This window comes from Sylvia atricapilla, chromosome 23 (assembly GCF_009819655.1).
Source record: "Sylvia atricapilla isolate bSylAtr1 chromosome 23, bSylAtr1.pri, whole genome shotgun sequence".
Lineage (NCBI taxonomy): Eukaryota > Metazoa > Chordata > Aves > Passeriformes > Sylviidae > Sylvia > Sylvia atricapilla.
The window spans coordinates 6,438,263-6,455,335 of NC_089162.1; the positions used below are offsets into that span (position 1 = coordinate 6,438,263).

The 17,073-nt window shown below is 60.7% G+C and overlaps 2 protein-coding genes across 2 annotated transcripts; one reads left to right on the top strand and one right to left on the bottom strand.

Annotated features, from left to right (window-relative positions):
- The first annotated feature begins 951 nt into the window (after positions 1 to 951).
- LOC136371129 (beta-secretase 1) lies at positions 952 to 9,585 on the top strand. Its single transcript, XM_066334995.1, has 9 exons — positions 952 to 1,212; positions 5,048 to 5,136; positions 5,289 to 5,505; positions 5,690 to 5,827; positions 5,910 to 6,044; positions 6,166 to 6,267; positions 6,386 to 6,535; positions 6,612 to 6,783; positions 6,864 to 9,585. Exons 1-9 carry the CDS (start codon positions 967 to 969, stop codon positions 7,103 to 7,105), a joined length of 1,491 nt encoding a protein of 496 aa, XP_066191092.1. The 5' UTR covers positions 952 to 966; the 3' UTR covers positions 7,106 to 9,585.
- Positions 9,586 to 9,806: 221 nt separating this feature from the next.
- On the bottom strand, positions 9,807 to 16,719 carry LOC136370978 (RING finger protein 214-like). The gene is made up of 14 exons (XM_066334706.1): positions 16,549 to 16,719; positions 15,857 to 15,916; positions 15,523 to 15,663; positions 15,115 to 15,254; positions 14,532 to 14,600; positions 13,665 to 13,761; positions 13,349 to 13,437; positions 12,861 to 12,963; positions 12,568 to 12,666; positions 11,934 to 12,310; positions 11,432 to 11,567; positions 11,094 to 11,201; positions 10,681 to 10,776; positions 9,807 to 10,062 (listed from the first exon to the last, which is right to left on the bottom strand). Exons 3-14 carry the CDS (start codon positions 15,655 to 15,657, stop codon positions 9,997 to 9,999), a joined length of 1,515 nt encoding a protein of 504 aa, XP_066190803.1. The 5' UTR covers positions 15,658 to 15,663; positions 15,857 to 15,916; positions 16,549 to 16,719; the 3' UTR covers positions 9,807 to 9,996.
- Between the last annotated feature and the right edge of the window lie 354 nt (positions 16,720 to 17,073).

The following is a 17,073-nucleotide window of genomic DNA, read 5'->3' on the forward strand; positions in this document are numbered from 1 at the left end:
CGGCTGCCCCGTCCCTGGGAGGATTGAAGGCCAGGTTGGACGGGGCTCGGAGCAAGGTGGGACAGAGGAAGGCGGCCCTCCCCACGGCACGGGGGTGGAACTGGATGGTTTTCAGGCCCTTTCCAACGGAAAATACCGTTCTGCAGCTCTACGCAAAGAGAACCGAAGCCACAGCACAGCCGCCGCCGCGCCAGCCCGGAGCCACAGATAAACGCGGCTTGCAAGGAGGACAAACCGCTCCGGTTAATAGCGCAGGTTAAAAAATAGGGGGAAAAAGCCGCTTTCGCCCTTACCCCGACAGCACCCACGCGACACACGCACAGGCAGGATGCAGACCCCGCGTGGGGGCGGGAGGCCGGAAGCGCTCCCCGCAGCCTCCGCTGAGCGAGGGGAGCCTCCTCGGGCCGGGGCCCGGGTGCAGCGCTGCTGTGGGGACCGTCCCCGGCCGCCGGTGCCGGTGCCGCGGCCGACGCTCCGCGGGCGCCGCCGGTTACCCCGAGCGCGGGAGCCGGGGAGCTGCGCCAGGGCCCGCCCCCTGCCCGCCATTGGCCGGCGGGATGATGCTCGGCTTCCGATTGGTCGTCCGGGAGGCGGGATGCATGACGTCACCGCGGCGGGGCCGCCGGGGGCCGCGGTTGTCATGGCGACGCGTGGGTACCGCCCGCGGCGCATCCCGGAGTGTCCCGGCGCGTCCCGGCGTGTCCCGGTGTGTCCCGGCGGGGCGGCACCGGGCGGGGCGGCGGCACGGGGACGGGGAGGGACCGGGAAGGGGCGGGGGGCACCGGGCAGGCCCGGGGCGGGTCTCTCGGTGAGCGCTTCCGCCGGCGGGCGGCCTTTCCGGGGCGGGTCCGTGCGCCGCCATGCCCGCCGCCGCCGCGCCGCCCGCCCGCCCCGGCGCGGCCGCCCCGCCGAGGCGCGGGGCGCTGCGGGCCCGCTGAGCGCCTCCCCCGAGGGCTCCCCGCGGCCATGGCGCCCGCCTGGCCCTGGCTGCTGCTGTGGCTGGGCGTTCTGCGCGCCCTCCCGGCCCCGCCGCGCATCCGCCTGCCGCTGCGGGCCGGCGCGGCCCCGCCGTCGGGGCTCCGACAGCGCCGGGCGCCGCTGGACGCCGAGCCCGACGGCGCCGGCAGCTTCGTGGAGATGATCGACAACCTGCGGGGCAAGTCCGGGCAGGGGTACTACGTGGAGATGACGGTGGGCAGCCCTCCGCAGAAGGTGAGGTGGGAGGGGACGCGCGCGTCTCTCGCATCCCCCGCATCTCCCTCGTCCCCTGCGTTCCCCGCACCGCCGGGGGCTGCGGCTGTCCCTGTGGCCCGGTGCGGGGCTGGGGGCGCAGAGCGGAGGCGCTGCGGGTGTCACCATGGCTTCGCCCGGCTCTCGCCGCACGGCCCGGGCGGCGTTCCTGCTTCTCGTCGCTCCGGTGATGCTTTCCCCGCTGCCTTTCGGCTAAAAGTGGCCGCAGGCGCTCGCCGAAGGTGACCCCAGCTCTTCCCAGGGCTGCCCGGGCGCTCCGTGCGGGATGGCCGGTGCTGCGTGTGCCGCTCCGTGCGGGCGAGCCGGGCTGCATCCCTCCGTCCCTCCCTGCCTCCATGGCTCCATCCCTCCCTGCCTCCATGGCTCCATCCTTCCCTGCCTCCATGGCTCCATCCCTCCATCCCTCCCTGCCTCCATGGCTCCATCCCTCCATCCCTCCCTGCCTCCATGGCTCCATCCCTCCATCTATCCCTGCCTCCATGGCTCCATCCCCGCTCCCCAGCCGAAGGATGCCGCCGGAGCTGGCGGGGTGTGGGCGGCAGCCGGTGGGATGTGGCAGCGCAGCCCCGTGCCCGCCTGGAGCGGGCACATGCCGGCACGGGGAGCCCACGGCCAGCCGTGTTCGGCGGTTCTGCCAGCACAGCCCCGGGCGCAGCTGCTCCCGGCTCCGTGTGCTGCTCCCGGCTCCGTGTGCTGCTCCCGGCTCCGTGTGCTGCTCCCGGCCAGGGGACATTCTCCAGAAATCCTCCAGAAATCCTGCAGAGCTCGGTTTTCCCGGGGACCTCGTGACGGCTGTCGCTGCGCAGGAGTTGGGGAGGTGAAGTGCAGGGAAATGGGATGGCCTGGATGGGAAGGGAGCCCACGGGGCAGCAGAGCAGGCGTTGGTGCGTCACCGGCCTCTGATCCTGCTCCATCTTTTTGTCAGCATCCCTCACATGCTGCCCAGCTCATGTGGCACCGTGTGCCTGCACCCTGGGGACAGGGAATGCTGAGGGCCAGGTGCCAGTCACAGCACAGGGCGACCAGCTCCTCCCCTCTTTCATGGATGAGACCAGGGAGCTTCCCGCTGCCAAATCCTTTTGTGCCCGTCCTGATCCCGTTGTCACCAGCAACAAGTCTGGCCGGGGGTCGAGCTCGGTGATGGAGGCTCCAGGTTCCTCCCAGCACAGGGTCACATTCCCTCATGCCTGCCATCACATTTTGGGTGCTGCCAGAACAGCCAGCACCCACACAGGCTCTGAAATAAAGGCTGGCTTTTCCCCACGAGCTGGCTGTGCTCTGTGTGCGAGCTGGGAGACAGCAATGGGAGTAAGATGTAGACGGAGGAGTGATACCACTGCCATGGAAGTTGGATCTCTGGGAGCACTACTGTGTTGTCCCTGTGTGCCTGGGATTTATTCCCTGCTCTGGCAGGGTGTGTTTAGGGGAGAAAAAAAAATAAGGGAGGAGATTATTTCTGAAATCTAGTTTTAAATGTGATTTCATCATCTCCTGCCTGCCACGTGTCGCAGCTGCCAGATAATTTCCGTGTGAACCACCTGTTCCCAGGCACTCCGGAGCCAGTCACCCTTTGGGGCAGCATCTTCCAGCCTTGGATTGCTTCCAAATGCAAACGTGGTGCCTGTGCATGTGTGTGTGTGTGTGTGCTGGAGCAAAATCCCTGCAGGCGTTGCGCTGGAATGAGAGGATTCATATGAAAGAGTTTGGCTGTGCCTCTGCAGGAAATTGGGAGCGTGTTTGCCCCGGGGGGGTGTGTGCATCCTTCCCAAAGGCTCACACGGAGCAGGGAGATGGTGATCCATCTCCTCACCTTTCCTTTCACCTTCCCCATGCTGACAAGGGGGTTTCTGTATGGCCTTTATTTTAATCTCGGTTCTGAGCCGTGCTGCGCTGCCAAGTCACCGTCAGCAGCTGATTGCTCACACATTCCGTGTGTCCAGGCGTGTTGGTTTCCCTGGCTCCCAGAACGGGCTGATTCATGAGCACACAGGGGAGAGGGGTGAGCCGAGCAGCAGGAGCCGGTGCTTTGGGACAGATGGCATAGGCTGGGTGCCCCAGGAGCAGCGCACAGCTCTGGGGACACGCGTGGCACAGAGCCAGCGCCGCTGCCGAGGTCCCTGGAGGGGCTGTCACTTCCAGGGACAGGTTTCAGGCAGCGTCCCTGCCACACATGTCTTGGCCTCGCCAGTTCACGTGCCGTGTCCTGGCCTGAATGGATGGCGGGGCTGAGTCTCGAGGATCTGGGTCCTCTCCACGTGGGTCTTGTGCGTGACCCCTTCAGCAGGATGGAGCCTGTGAGAGTACAAGCCCTCCCTGCCTCCTCTCCCTGCAGCGTCAGCTCAGCAGGTCCTTCTCCAGGGAAAGCAGTCTCCTCTGGGTGCCCTGGGGATTGGAGATGAGCTGTGTGGAGCAGGTGGCCCCTAACGACCCACCCACAGCACCAGGAGCAGCCCTGGGAGTGGCTCAGGTGCAGGGTTGCCAGGCTGTGCGGTGGCTGCTGAGCTGGCACCCACCCAGGGTCGGTGCTGGGGGGTGAACGTGCTGCTCTGGTCTTTACCCACAGCCTGAAATGTTCCCCTTGGCAGGGAGGAGGAGCTGGAGCACTCAGGACATGCCAGCCCCTGTCAGGCAGCTGCAGCCGGTGCTCCTGCGATTAACACAAGCGCATTAACCTCCTTCCTCTCCCTCTGACTCCACAGATTAAGGGCCAGAGCCCCAGTGCTGCTGCCCGGGCTGGTGCTGTGAAGCAGCTCCTGGGTCTGGGGCCAGGGCTCACTCACCCTGAGCTCTGCTGCCCAGCAAAGCCAGGAGGCTCCGACTGCCCTGTTCCCACCCCGGCAATCCCACCTCACCCATCCCACCCCGGCAATCCCACCCCAGCAATCCCACCTCACCCATCCCACCCCGGCAATCCCACCCCAGCAATCCCACCCCGGCAATCCCACCCCAGCAATCCCACCCCAGCAATCCCACCCCAGCAATCCCACCTCACCCATCCCACCCCGGCAATCCCACCCCAGCAATCCTGCCCCGGCAATCCCACCCCGGCAATCCCACCCCAGCAATCCCGCCCCGGCAATCCCACCCCAGCAATCCCACCCCGGCAATCCCACCTCACCCATCCCACCCCGGCAATCCCACCCCAGCAATCCCACCTCACCCATCCCACCCCGGCAATCCTGCCCCGGCAATCCCACCCCAGCAATCCCACCCCAGCAATCCCACCTCACCCATCCCACCCCGGCAATCCCACCCCGGCAATCCCACCTCACCCATCCCACCCCGGCAATCCCACCCCAGCAATCCTGCCTCGGCAATCCCAGGCACGGGTCAGCTGAGGGCAGGGTCTGGCTGGCCCGCTCCTGGCCTTGCCAGTGGGATGTTTGCCAAACCTGGTAATCCTGCCCAGGCAGGAATGAATCAGGAGCAGGGCTCGGCAGATGGGTGGCGATTAGCGGGCACGGGGATCTGCGGGGGCTGCCCACCGGCGATCCTTCCCCCCGGCTGTGCCAGCAAATCTGCTTTCCTGGCAAGGAGAACCTGTGCGCCCTGTGTGGCTGCTGCTTCTCTCCGGCCCCGTGGCACCTGCCAGGTGCTTCCCAAATCCTGCCTGTAGGGCTGGGGGCTGAGGCCAGGCCGTGCTGAGCGAGGAGTTCATGCTCTGTTTGCACAGCACTGGATTATGTTTGCTTTTTGTGCAACTCCCTGATGTCGCTGCCTCCTGCTCCACCACCTCCTTCTCTCCTCTCTGGGCACAACAAAGCTGCACTCATGAGCCTTCCTGTCTCTCCTCCAGCTGAATATCCTGGTGGACACAGGGAGCAGTAACTTTGCTGTGGGAGCTGCACCACACCCCTTCCTCCGGAGATACTACCAGCGGCAGCTGTGAGTATTCTGGGGGGACACAGAGCACAGCCACTCACTGCTTCTCCTTGCTGGAGGTGTGGCCAGACCCTGCCAGGTATAACCTGGCCTCTGGAGTGGCTGGATCCACGGAAACCCTGCTGGTCTGACTCGTCCCTTTGCCACCACTGCAGGTCCAGCACCTACCGTGACCTGCGGAAGGGGGTGTACGTGCCCTACACCCAGGGCAAGTGGGAAGGGGAGCTGGGCACTGACCTTGTCACCATTCCCCACGGCCCCAACGTCACTGTCAGGGCCAACATCGCTGCCATCACAGAGTCTGACAAATTCTTCATCAACGGCTCCAACTGGGAGGGGATCCTGGGGCTGGCGTATGCCGAGATTGCCCGGGTGAGTCCTGGCTGAGTCCTGGATGTGTGCACAGAAACGCTTCAGTTGCCTTTTTCCTTGTCCCTGTTTGTCCCCTGGGGCACAGCAGTGCTGTTGAGGGGAAGTCCCTTGGGCACAGAGAGTTCCTGAGGAGGGGACAGCACTGACACATCCCTGTCCTGCCTCTGCTTTCTCCTCCCACCAGCCTGACGACAGCCTGGAGCCCTTCTTTGACTCCCTGGTGAAGCAGACGCGGGTGCCCAACATCTTCTCCCTGCAGCTGTGCGGGACAGGCTTCTCTCCCAATGAGACAGAGGCCGTGGCCTCGGTGGGGGGCAGCATGGTGAGCACTCCACAGGTGGCTGGGGGGCTCCCTCGTGGCACTGCCAGCGCCTGGTGGCAGCGCCCTTGTGTCCCCCCTGCAGATCATCGGTGGCATCGACCGCTCGCTGTACGTGGGGGACATCTGGTACACGCCCATCCGCAAGGAGTGGTACTACGAGGTCATCATCGTCAAGCTGGAGGTCAACGGGCAGGACCTGAACATGGACTGCAAAGAGGTGAGCAGTGCTGGACGTTCCCCACAGGCACTGGAGGCACCCACCATTGGTCAGAGGGAGCTGGGAGGGGAGCAGGACTGGGGTCCTGCACCTGGGTCACTCCTCCTCTTCTGCCCCCCAGTACAACTACGACAAGAGCATTGTGGACAGCGGGACCACCAACCTCAGGTTGCCGAAGAAGGTGTTTGAGGCTGCTGTGAAATCCATCAAAACGGCATCTTCGGTCAGTGGAACCCGTCCCTTCCCCATGGGCATGGCCCAGGGCTGTGGGCAGTGTGGCTGCCCCTCACCAGCCTGGCACGTCTCCTTGGTCCAGCTCACCTTCCCTTTCCCTCTGGTAGACGGAGAAGTTCCCAGACGGCTTCTGGCTGGGGGAGCAGCTGGTTTGCTGGCAGGTTGGCACCACCCCCTGGCACATCTTCCCGGTCCTGTCCCTCTACCTGATGGGGGAGGCCACCAACCAGTCCTTCCGGATCACCATCCTGCCCCAGGTGAGCGTTGTCCTGGCCAGACCCTGCCCCGGGAGCAGGAGAGCCCCCTTCCCTGAGGGCTCCTCTCCCCCTGCAGCAATACCTGCGCCCCGTGGAGGACGTGGCCACCTCTCAGGACGACTGCTACAAGTTTGCCATCTCCCAGTCATCCACCGGCACCGTCATGGGCGCCGTCATCATGGAGGGCTTCTACGTGGTGTTCGACCGCGCCCGCAAGCGCATCGGCTTCGCCGTCAGCGCCTGCCACGGTGAGCTGGGGACAGGGGGGACACGGGGGACACGGGGGACATGGTGAGCAGTGAGCAGAGCCTGCCTCCTCCACTCACAGTGCACGACGAGTTCCGGACGGCCGCGGTGGACGGGCCCCACCTGCACTCCAACATGGAGGACTGCGGCTACAACATCCCGCAGACGGACGAGTCCACGCTGATGACCATCGCCTACGTCATGGCGGCCATCTGCGCCCTCTTCATGCTGCCCCTCTGCCTCATGGTGTTCCAGTGGCGCTGCTTCCGCTGCCTGCGGCGGGACCACGACGACTTCGCCGACGACATCTCCTTGCTGAAGTGACGGCGGAGCGCGGGCGCAGCCCCGGGGCCGCAGGTGAGGCAGCAGGGCAGGGGCCTTGCTCCGGGGGCTGGAGTGTGGTGACAGCGTGGGGAGCTCAGAGCCTGTCCCCGGCGCCTGGGGGCTCGGTGTCCGGCAGGGCAGCAGCCAGGGGAGCCCCAGGCCCGAGCTCCATTCAGCTGGGACCTGCAGCAAGAGCGTGGCTGCTGGGCAGGGGGGAGTGCAGCAGCCTGGTCCCAGGAGCTGGGGACAACTTCTGTGCTCCAACACCAGGACAAGATGGGCTGTCCCAGACTCTCCCACCCAGCCTTGCCTGGCTTGATGGAGTGATGCTGATGAGCCATCCCCTGTCCCCTTCCATCCCTGTGCATCCCTTTCCAGATCACCCCGCCAGGAAGCTGCTGGCCCAGGCTCTCTTGTAGGGAGCTGTGCTGCAGCTGTGCTTCCCCCGTGACTCCCTGCACTGAGCCAGACTCCAGGAATCATCCTGGAGCCCTCCAGCCTCGGGCAGTTCAGAGACAGCCCTGCAGGGCCAGCCTGGGCTGCCCAGACAGGGCTTTCCCTCCTACCCTGCTGCCCATACACTGCTTACTCTGACATTTCCCCTGCATTTTCCTCCCTTCCCGAGTTCTGCTCCCACTGCTGCCAGCCCCGGGACTCCCTGCATCCTCCTGGGGCAGGCAGGAGCAGGCACCCATCCTCTCCTGGGGCAGGCAGGAGCAGGCACCCATCCTGTCCCCAGGCCACACGGGATGGGAAACTCCCTGCCCTCGCTTCCAGCATCAGCAGCGGCTGCCATGCAGAAGCCAGTGCCAGGAGTGAAGTTCCCAGCCCTGGCACCGGCTGCTCCCCAGCCCTTCAAAAGCCATAGGGGAGCCTGGGCCCCCCCTGCAGCCCCCCACTCACCGCCGGCACATCCCACGGCACAGCAGCTCCTCTCTGCTCACTCCACACCTCCAGGCCTGGCTGAGAGACACCCTGGCATCCTGGGGACAGGCGGCAGCTGCGGGAACTGCAGCATTTATTGTTTTTTTAAACACATGGTTGTATTTATTTTATTTTTTTTTTGTTTTACAAAGCGTGTCACTGGTAGCGCAGCCGCGCGTTGAGAGCGTGTACAGAGCCGGTCCCACGTGTACAGACCACGGCCGCCTCTCACCTGTACAATATATCCATATATCTCTATTTTTAATTCCAGCCCTGAAAGCCACTGTTCCAACATTAGGGGTCAGTCCTGTTTTGTTTGGGGTTTTTTTTTAATCTTTTTAGCCTTCTGCTCAGTCGTCGGCCACCGCGCAGGGCCAGGGCTCACGCCGCAGCCACGTTTGGTGGGAGCGTGTGATGGTGAGGGTTTGAGGAGGAGGTGCAGGGCTGGAGCACGCAGAGCAGGGGCTCACAAGCCCAAAGGACCCTGAGCACAGGGGGCACCTCTGTCCTCGTGGTGTCCCTGCAGCACGGGGAGGATTTTCCAGTGTGTGAGTTCAGCCCCTCCTCTGCGTGCTGCGGAGTCACCGTCCCTTCCCCAGAGCAGACACCCGTGACCTTGCAGGCAGTGGTAGTGCTGTATTCCCTGGCTTTCCTGTCTGGATAGGAAAGAGCTCAAACACGGAGATTCCACCATTAAAAGGCTTCACTCCTCCATGAACAAAGAGAGGATACCTGCAGTGCCAGGGCCAAGCTGGCAGCTGCCACCGGGTCAGGCAGGGACAAGACTGAGGACCCACAGCATAAACCACTGAGCATAAAGCTCGTTAACTAAATCCTGCAGCCCAAACGTTTCTCTGGGAAAGCAGCGAGGGAGCCAGGAAACAGGCAGCATAGGAGCCCTCGCACGGGGCACTGCCACAACAGCCCCCACACTGCCCCTGCTGACCCCCACCGCGCTCCCACGGAGCCCCCCGGCCCCAAACCTCGCCCCAAACCCACATCCAGCCACTCCCTGCGAGAGGGCAACGTTCTCCCCACACCCTCGTGCCTGCCCAGGACCCCAGAGACTCTGTTGTGGACCACTGCCTTAAAACACGCCCCGAGCATGTGTGTGCGTGCCGGAGGAGCCGGCCTGCGGCGGGCTCAGCACCCGGGGGTGCTCAGCACCCGTTCCTGCCGCAGACCGCCAGGAAGCAGGGAGGGGGGAGATTTTTAAGAGAGTCATTGCAAGATTTTTCCGTGGTGCTGAGCACCTCGCAATCCCACCGAAATCCATGGAGAAAAGGGTTGGCGTGTCAGCCCGCGCTTTGGGAGGAGGTACAGGAGAGGGGAACGCAGGAATTTTGTGACAGGTTGGTTTCTCCTGAGCTGCAGCGCAGCCGTGTCCGTCTGCTCCCTCCCCAGGGCCCGGTGACAGCAGGGGATGGGACAGGATGGGACCACGGGCTGTCGCTGGAGGCTCCAGTACTCTGTAACCCAGTGTCTATGTAAGAACAATGAATGTTAACACGGTAAATTATTATGACATTAAAAAAAAAAAAAATGACCACGAAAAATTGGCTCTTTTATCTGCACCTTGTTCATTGGCAAAAGGGGGGAAAAAAACTGGCAGGGATGTGGGGGTGGTGAGGCATCTGCTCATGAAGAACGGCCCTAGGAAAAGAGCTGTGGGATCCAAGTGGGAAGAGGTGGCTGAGGCAGTTCCCAGCAGGCAGGGAACGCTGACCCTCATTTGGAAGAAGCCAGCAAGGCCAAGAAATGAGGAGCTGCAGCAAAATCACTGCATAATATACACACTTTATTTATGAATTTGTATGTTTACAGACTTTCTATACACACATTACCTATATAATAAAAATGTACATGTGTATACATGATCGTATAAATATAGAACTGTAGAAATCTTAGAACTGATCCTGTCTATTCACAGCAACTCCTCCTGGGGGCCCACGTTGTCCCAGCAGCCGTCATTTGAGGCTTGGGCAAAAGGGGCAAGTGTCATTCGTGTTGGTTTGTGCCCAGAATTTGATGCACTGGAAAGAGAGAATTAGTCAAGAGCCACTGGCCCAACCCAAAGGTGCCACCATTGTCCACAACACTCGCTTCAGGGATGGTTTCCTTTGGCCCTCGCAGCCTCCATCACAAGGTCACCATGAGGAAGGAGCCCTTGTCACCCTTGCAGGACTGTCAGGCCCTCCTCAACATTCCATTTCCTTGAGGGGCCACTGCTGGAGGCCCCAGAGGTGTTGGGATCGGGGGGTTGTCCACACAGGTGACCCCCTGGCAGACCCATGGGATAGGAAAACTCTCCTCTTCCCAAGAGCTCCTGTGTGGCATCCCCAGCCCAGACACCTGAGCAGCAGTGGCAGCTCTCCCCTCACCCCGTGTTCCAGATCCCTCCAGACTGTCCTGCTCCAGTGTCTAACCCTCACAGACACAGCACAGGCTCAGGGACACAAGGGCAGCCTGTTCCTAAAGCCAGCACCACGCAGAGTGGCCCAGCCAAGAGTACAGAAAGGATGGGATGACAGGATGCAGGGAAGCTGTTTATTGATCGTACCCTTCTCCTGGCAAGGTGTCAGGACAACAAGGACTCAGGAAGGTCACTTGGGAGGACCAGGAGGAGGCCCCGAGCAGCAGAAGACACTCACCTCCTTGTGCAGCACATGTGAGCAGGCCATGGGGTGAAGGTCACCAGGCTGCACGAGCTTCTGGCACATCAGACACAGCTTACAGGCAGCTGGGGTCTGGGATGGGAGAGAGGGAAAGAGAGGAGCAGGCAGGGAAGTCAGACACACGGCTCTGATCACAGATTCAGCTGCAGCCTGACACCACAGGCTGCCCAGTCCCCTCCCTGCCCACAGCCATCACACCCCGAGAGCCACCATCACGTCTGGTGTCTCTCTGTTCCAACGTGAAACACAAAGGATCTGTGCCCCCAGAGCTCCCCTTCCCCTCAGCAGCCCAGGCAGCTGTGAGGAGAGCTCCCAGCTCCCCAGACTCATCCCTTCAGGCACACACATCCCACACCCTCCCCGCTCCCAGGGGAGCCAAGCAGCCTTACGTGTGACGCTGTCCCCGGGTACGCCACCTGGGCCGGGGGCAGGAACATGGGGGTGCTGATCTGAGGCAGTGGAGCAGAGAACATGGGGGCCCTGATCCGGCCCAGAGGCTGCAGCAAGGCAGAGGAGGCACATCAGAAGAGCCCCAGAGGAAAGGACAGAGGAGTCACCCCGAGTCACCTCGGGGAAAAAGCGTTCCCTGGTTACGCTGCAGTCGGCAGCACGGGGAACCCAGGGGACAGCCCTGACGCACAGCCCAAGCTCTGTGGGGATGCAGAGAGGAGGGGCAGCTCTCCCTGCTCCCCAGGCCCCCCTTCCAGCAGCCCCCACGCTGGCCCACCTGAGCGCCGGCCGCTGCCCGCTCCTGCTGCTCCGCCAGCTTGGCTGCCACCAGCTGGTTCAGCTCCTCCATGGTCAGCCCGGCCATGGTCCTGCGGGCAGTCTTGATCTGCTGCAGGATGTTGGTCAGCTGGGCCCTGCGTGGACAGCAGCCTGCTAAGAGTTCTCAGTCCTCGCAGCCTGGGATCCCTCAGCCACCATTGCCTGGGGGAAGCCGTGTGCTTCCCCTCCATCCTCCAGGTGAGAGGAGTCACTGGCTGAGGAGCTTCTCTCCCCAAAACACTGGGCAAACAGCAAGGGACCCCCCAGAGACAGGCTGACTGTGCACAGATATCCCTGCTGTCCTTCAAAGATCCCAATGATCCCCAGCACTGCAGCAAACCTGACGGAGACCACCACCTCTGCCTGCCTCACTCACACCATCAGCCCCCTTCCCCTGACCCCAGCTCCCATTCTATGCACAAGCCCTTTCCCCCCCGAAAAAACCACCACCAAACCCTTACTTGTTGCACTGTGGAAAGCGAGTGAGCAGCTTCTCCAGCAGCTTCTCCAGCTTGTCGGCCGGCTGCGGCCGGGGGAACTCGGGGGCCACGCTGACGGCGCCCAGGCCGGGAGGAGGAGGGATGGAGGCAGCGGGGGGCATGTGGGGGCTGTGTGTGCCCATCAGCGAGGCCACCACAGGGCTGTTCCTCCCTTGGGAAGCTGGCAGGGGTGGGGAGGGCTGGTTGGGCCTGGACATGGCGGGGTTGAGCAGGGGGAAGGAGAGCGCCCGAGGATCGGCGCTCGGCATGACCATGGGGACGGGGACGGGCCCGATGGGGAACGGGAGCCTGGGAGTCAGGGATGGGCTGGGCTGGAATGCCGTCAGCATGAAATCTGTCTGAGAAAGAGAAACAGGGCAAGAGGGAAAGGCTGGTTAGAGTAAGACCACCTGGAAGCAGAGACGAGTGCCCTTTTCTGCAGCCAACAAGGAGGGAGCTGCAGGAACTGGCAGCTGGAAAGGGAAGGAGACACTTCCCCTCCTCTCTAGTAAGCCCAGACAGGGAATGGGCCACCCCACACATGCACAGCACCAGGCAGGCTGTGCCAGGGCCTGGCAGCACGGAATGCCCGTGCTGGGGCTGGAGAGGCACTCACTTCTGAAGGCGGAGGAGGCAGCGTCGGCGTCGGGATCTGGGGGAGGCTGCTCAGCTTTGTGCCATTCCTCACCATCTGGATGTGGTCGTTGAACTGATCCTAGGAGAGAGGGAAGAAAACGGGCACATTTATCAGACCTGAGCAAGTCTGGGGCATTCTAAGCCAGGGGGTGGCAGGCCCTAAAGTGGCACTGTTTGGGTTCACAGAAGAATGGAAGAGGAGCTGAAGGGAGAAACACTATGTATGTGCAGACCTGCTCACTGCTGGGCTGGGAGAGGTCAGCAGGAACTTACTCGGACACTCTGCTTGGTCATTCGTATCCTGTTCAGCCTCATCTCCCACTCCTGCTTTGGCCTCATGGTCTCCAGCGTGGGCGGCGCAGACCTGCAAGCACAGCTGAACTTTCCCACTTGCAACTGTGCTCTCACTGGCAGCAAAGTGGGAGCAAGGAACCCCTCCACACCCTCCTGGCTTCCCCTCCTCCAGTGGGGTGGAAAGGGCTCACCCCCGAGTAAGGCACCCCACAGGGGAGAGGGACTGATCTGGGGACACACAGGGACACCACAGTCACGAGCAGTGGCAGATGAACAGTGACAGGGGATAAGCACAGCCCCACATCCCCTTGCTGCGTGACATTATTGAACCACATTGATCCAGTAAGAAAACCACAGGAAATCCTGAACTATTCCAGTCCAACCTCCAACGTAATCAGGAAGAGGAGATGGGACACGGGGACACCTGAGTGACCCTCCCTGCCACTTCTGACACGACACAGACTTACTTGAGGTAGGTGAGGTGTAGCTCTGCTTCTTTTTCTGCTTCTTCTAATTTCAACACCAGCAGCTCCTTCCGGCTCTCCAGGGACAGGATCTGTGGAGAGAGGCTCAGGTTTTGTACTCCTGTTCCTTGCTGCCAGACCAGGCAGTGGGCACTGCTCCCCACTAATGCTCACTGCTCTGATACTTGTTCATCTTTCCTTTTATCCCACAAAGTGGGACTTGACCTTGTCTTCAACTGCTCCGAATTTCACAGAACTGTCCATTAACCATCTGGAATCTCAAATCAACCACTCTGCAGGGAAGAAGTCAGCTGCTCACCTCTGCTTTCCAGGCCCGTTCTGTCTCCTCAAGAATGTTCCTATTGATTTCATTGTGCTGGTTCTTCAGCTTGTCCAGCTCCATCTCCCACAGCTGCCTGCACACAGAACAGAACGAGTCCCCTTAGGCTCAGGCACAGGAATGGCCACAAAGGGATGGATCTCAGGAGCTCTGGATGGGGTGGAACCACGGAAGATCAGCAGTCTCCAGACCATGAGACCAGCCCCAGGTCCCTGAGCTGTGTGAGTCACTGTCCCAGCAGTGAGCTGGTCCAGAGCACGCAAACAAGCAGTGTGCAAACACGCTGGGCCAAATGAGGGGAATTCCCCTCAGCAACATCCAGTCCAACCCCAGGGAAGATCTGAACTGGGAATCAACCCCAGCAGCAGGCAGAGCTACAGTTCTGATCCTGGAGACGTTTAAAGCTGGGCATTTCCACCTGTGCTTTGGGAACACCCAGATCTGGAGCATCCCCACCCAGCTTTAAATAGCCGAGCGTGCCAGAGTTCATCTGGACAGCTTCTGGGAACAGACAGGGAAATCAGTCTGCCCTAATTCTGGGGAAATTAAATTAGAAGTAGCAGTTACAAGCTGAGTCAATCCACCAAGCACAACCTCTAATCTTACGGGATCTTTATGTCACAAGTATCCAGGAGTCTGCTTGTGACTGGGATCAAAGAAGATTTAATCCAGAATCCTGATGCTGAAAGAGGAGATAAAACCTCTAGAGCATGTAACTGGCCAGCACTGCTGGATCATTGTTTCTCCTCTGTCCTGACCAAGAGCATGGGATTCACTCTGAGGCAAAACGACAGGAAGGAACAGTGCATTGGGCAGCAATAACCAGGTGAAGAGTAGGAGCCTTACTTCTCATCCGACTGCTCTGCGATCAGAGAGGCAATCTTGTTTTCCTTCTCCTCCTGCTCCTTCAGCAACCTGCACGGGAGGAAAGGGACAGCACAGCTGGAATCCCAGCGGGGCAGGCCCCACACTGAAACATCCCCAGGCCCCAGCACACAGCACAGGCTGGGGCTGGCTCCCTGCAATGTGTGTGGGAGAACAGCCGCCAGCAGCCTCTGGAGCACAAATCTTGCTGTCTCATGACACTGCACAAAGGCTGTGGCACAGAACCAGGCTGGCTGCAGGCAGCTGTGCTGCTCCCCCAGCACGTGCTCTGCCATGGTCACCTGGGGGAAAAGGGCTGAGCACTTGGAGCCATCCCTGGAGGAGTTTTACCCAAAACATCGCCGAGCCCCCAGAATAAAAACCAGACCTCCATAAAAGTGCCAAGCCAAATCCAGGGCCTATCCTAAATTCATCCATATACAGGTCTGACCTAAATACTTGCTGCTTTCTAAAAGCTTAAAGCTCTTTGGTCCATCAGGTTTATATCATGGTTAAGCAAGGCCTCCTTCTCCAGAAATAAACACTTCCTTTCCCGTACAAATACCTTCTGCCTTTCTCACAGAGTTTCTCAATTTCAGCTTTGAGATCCTGCTCTTTCTGCAGGAATTCTTTCTTTTCTTTCTCCATCTTTTTCTTAGTCTCTTCTCGCTTGATCGTAACATCCTGAATCGCTTTCAGGATCTCCTGGAGTAAAAGAAACATCACACAGATACAGAGCAAAATTACCAGGTCATGGTTTTGATTTAAAATCCGTTCTTTTTTCAGATTAATTGATTAATGAGATTACACAGCAAACTCTTCTTTTTTAGCAGATCCAGTCAAGATATAAATTGATTATCAAGAGGAAACTCAGGAGACTGATGCTCTGGACTGCAGATTCTCCTGCCTCTTCACAAAGGTTTTAAAATTAACTTCAGCATAGTTTAAACAAAAACAGCTCTTCACCAAATACCTGGTGGTTTTTCATCTCCTCTTCCCTGCGCTGCTGGAGCTGCTTAAGCTGGACCTGCAGCTGATTCTCCACCTGCCTCTGTTTGTCCAGCACCTCCTGGTAGCGCTCCTTCAGCAAGGCCCGCTCAGACATCATCTTGTCCTGCAAGGAGAGCAAAACTCCTCTGTAACAAGGACAGCTTAAGGTCTTCAAGGCTGGTATTTCATGGTCTAGGAGGTCTTTTCCAACCACAGTGGTTCTGTGATTCTATTTGGACATGACAAAAGTGGGAAGAACAGCTGCAGCTCCTTTGCCTGGGAGTGTGAGTGGCAGAGCTCAGGGCTTTGATACTCACCAAGTTCTTCTCGATGTCCTGGTCCGTGTTCACGTCCGCATCGGCCGCCTTGAAGTCAGTCTGTGAAGGGAGATGATGGAGATCAGCCCCTGCAGTGAGCACAGAGGGACTCCAGACCCTCCCTGGGCACCTGCTCCAGGGCTCTGCCACCCTCCACAGAAAGGAGATCTCTGTCATATTGAGATGAAACTTATCATTTTAGTAGATGGCCATTGTTCCTCACCCTATAGCTGGGCACCAACAAACAGAATCTGGCACCATCCTCTGACAGCCCCTGGAGATATTTATATGCATTAATGGGATCTCCTCTCAGTCTTGTCTAGACCACCCATGCCCAGCTTCTGCAGTCCCTCTTTACAAGAGAGATGCTGCAAACCCTTCATTATCTTCGCAGCCTCTGCTGCACCCTTCTTCAGTAGTTCCTTGTCTTCCTTGGAGTGAGGAGCCCAGACCTGAGCACAGCACTCCAGGTGTGGCCTCGTTAGGGTCGAATTTTAATTAAAGATTAATTGAAGACTATACAAAGCGGAGGACTGGGCAGACAGCAGCGGCTGCAAAGCTGCAGGTATGGATGTGTTTTACCCCCCAGTCTCGACTTATTCAGTTCTTTGTCCCCCGGGTTCTACAGGAGCCCTTCGGGCCGCTGGGGCCGCACACCACAAACGCGGCGAGCGCCGGGGAGCTGCACCCACCTGCACCGCGATGTTCTGCGACGGCCGGGCCGGGGCCGCCTCCTCCTGGGGCTCCTCGGCCGCCGCTCCGCTCTGCCCCGCGGCCTCCGCGCCGCCGGCCCCGGGCTCCGCATCGCCACCGGGGCTGGGGGCGGCCGCGGGCTCCGCGTCCCCGCCGGGGCTCTCCGCGCCGGACAGCGGGCTCCCGCTGAGAGAACGGGGACACGGCTCAGCGCTGCATCCCGGGGCCGCATCCCGGCTCCATCCCGCCTCCGTTCCCGCTCCATCCCGGCTCCATCCCGCCTCCGTTCCCGCTCCATCCCGGCACCATCTCACATCCATTCCCGCTCCATCCCAGCTCCATTCCCGCTCCATCCCGGCCCCATTCCCGCTCCATCCCGGCCCCATTCCCGCTCCATCCCATCTCCGTTCCCGCTCCATCCCGGCCCCATCCCCGCTCCATCCCAGCTCCATTCCCGCTCCATCCCGGCCCCATTCCCGCTCCATCCCAGCTCCATTCCCGCTCCATCCCGGCCCCATCCCCGC

Bases quoted from the DNA above. Each gene is read 5' to 3' on its own strand.
- LOC136371129 (XM_066334995.1), top strand. From the start codon at position 967: ATGGCGCCCGCCTGGCCCTGGCTGCTGCTGTGGCTGGGCGTTCTGCGC. The intron at 1,213-5,047 runs GTGAGGTGGGAG...TCTCTCCTCCAG, and splicing joins TGGGCAGCCCTCCGCAGAAG to CTGAATATCCTGGTGGACAC. The intron at 5,137-5,288 runs GTGAGTATTCTG...CCACCACTGCAG, and splicing joins AGATACTACCAGCGGCAGCT to GTCCAGCACCTACCGTGACC.
- LOC136370978 (XM_066334706.1), bottom strand. From the start codon at position 15,657: ATGATGTCTGAGCGGGCCTTGCTGAAGGAGCGCTACCAGGAGGTGCTG. The intron at 11,202-11,431 runs GTGGGCCAGCGT...GCCTTGCTGCAG, and splicing joins GGGCAGCGGCCGGCGCTCAG to CCTCTGGGCCGGATCAGGGC. The intron at 10,777-11,093 runs GTAAGGCTGCTT...CTCCCATCCCAG, and splicing joins ACCCGGGGACAGCGTCACAC to ACCCCAGCTGCCTGTAAGCT.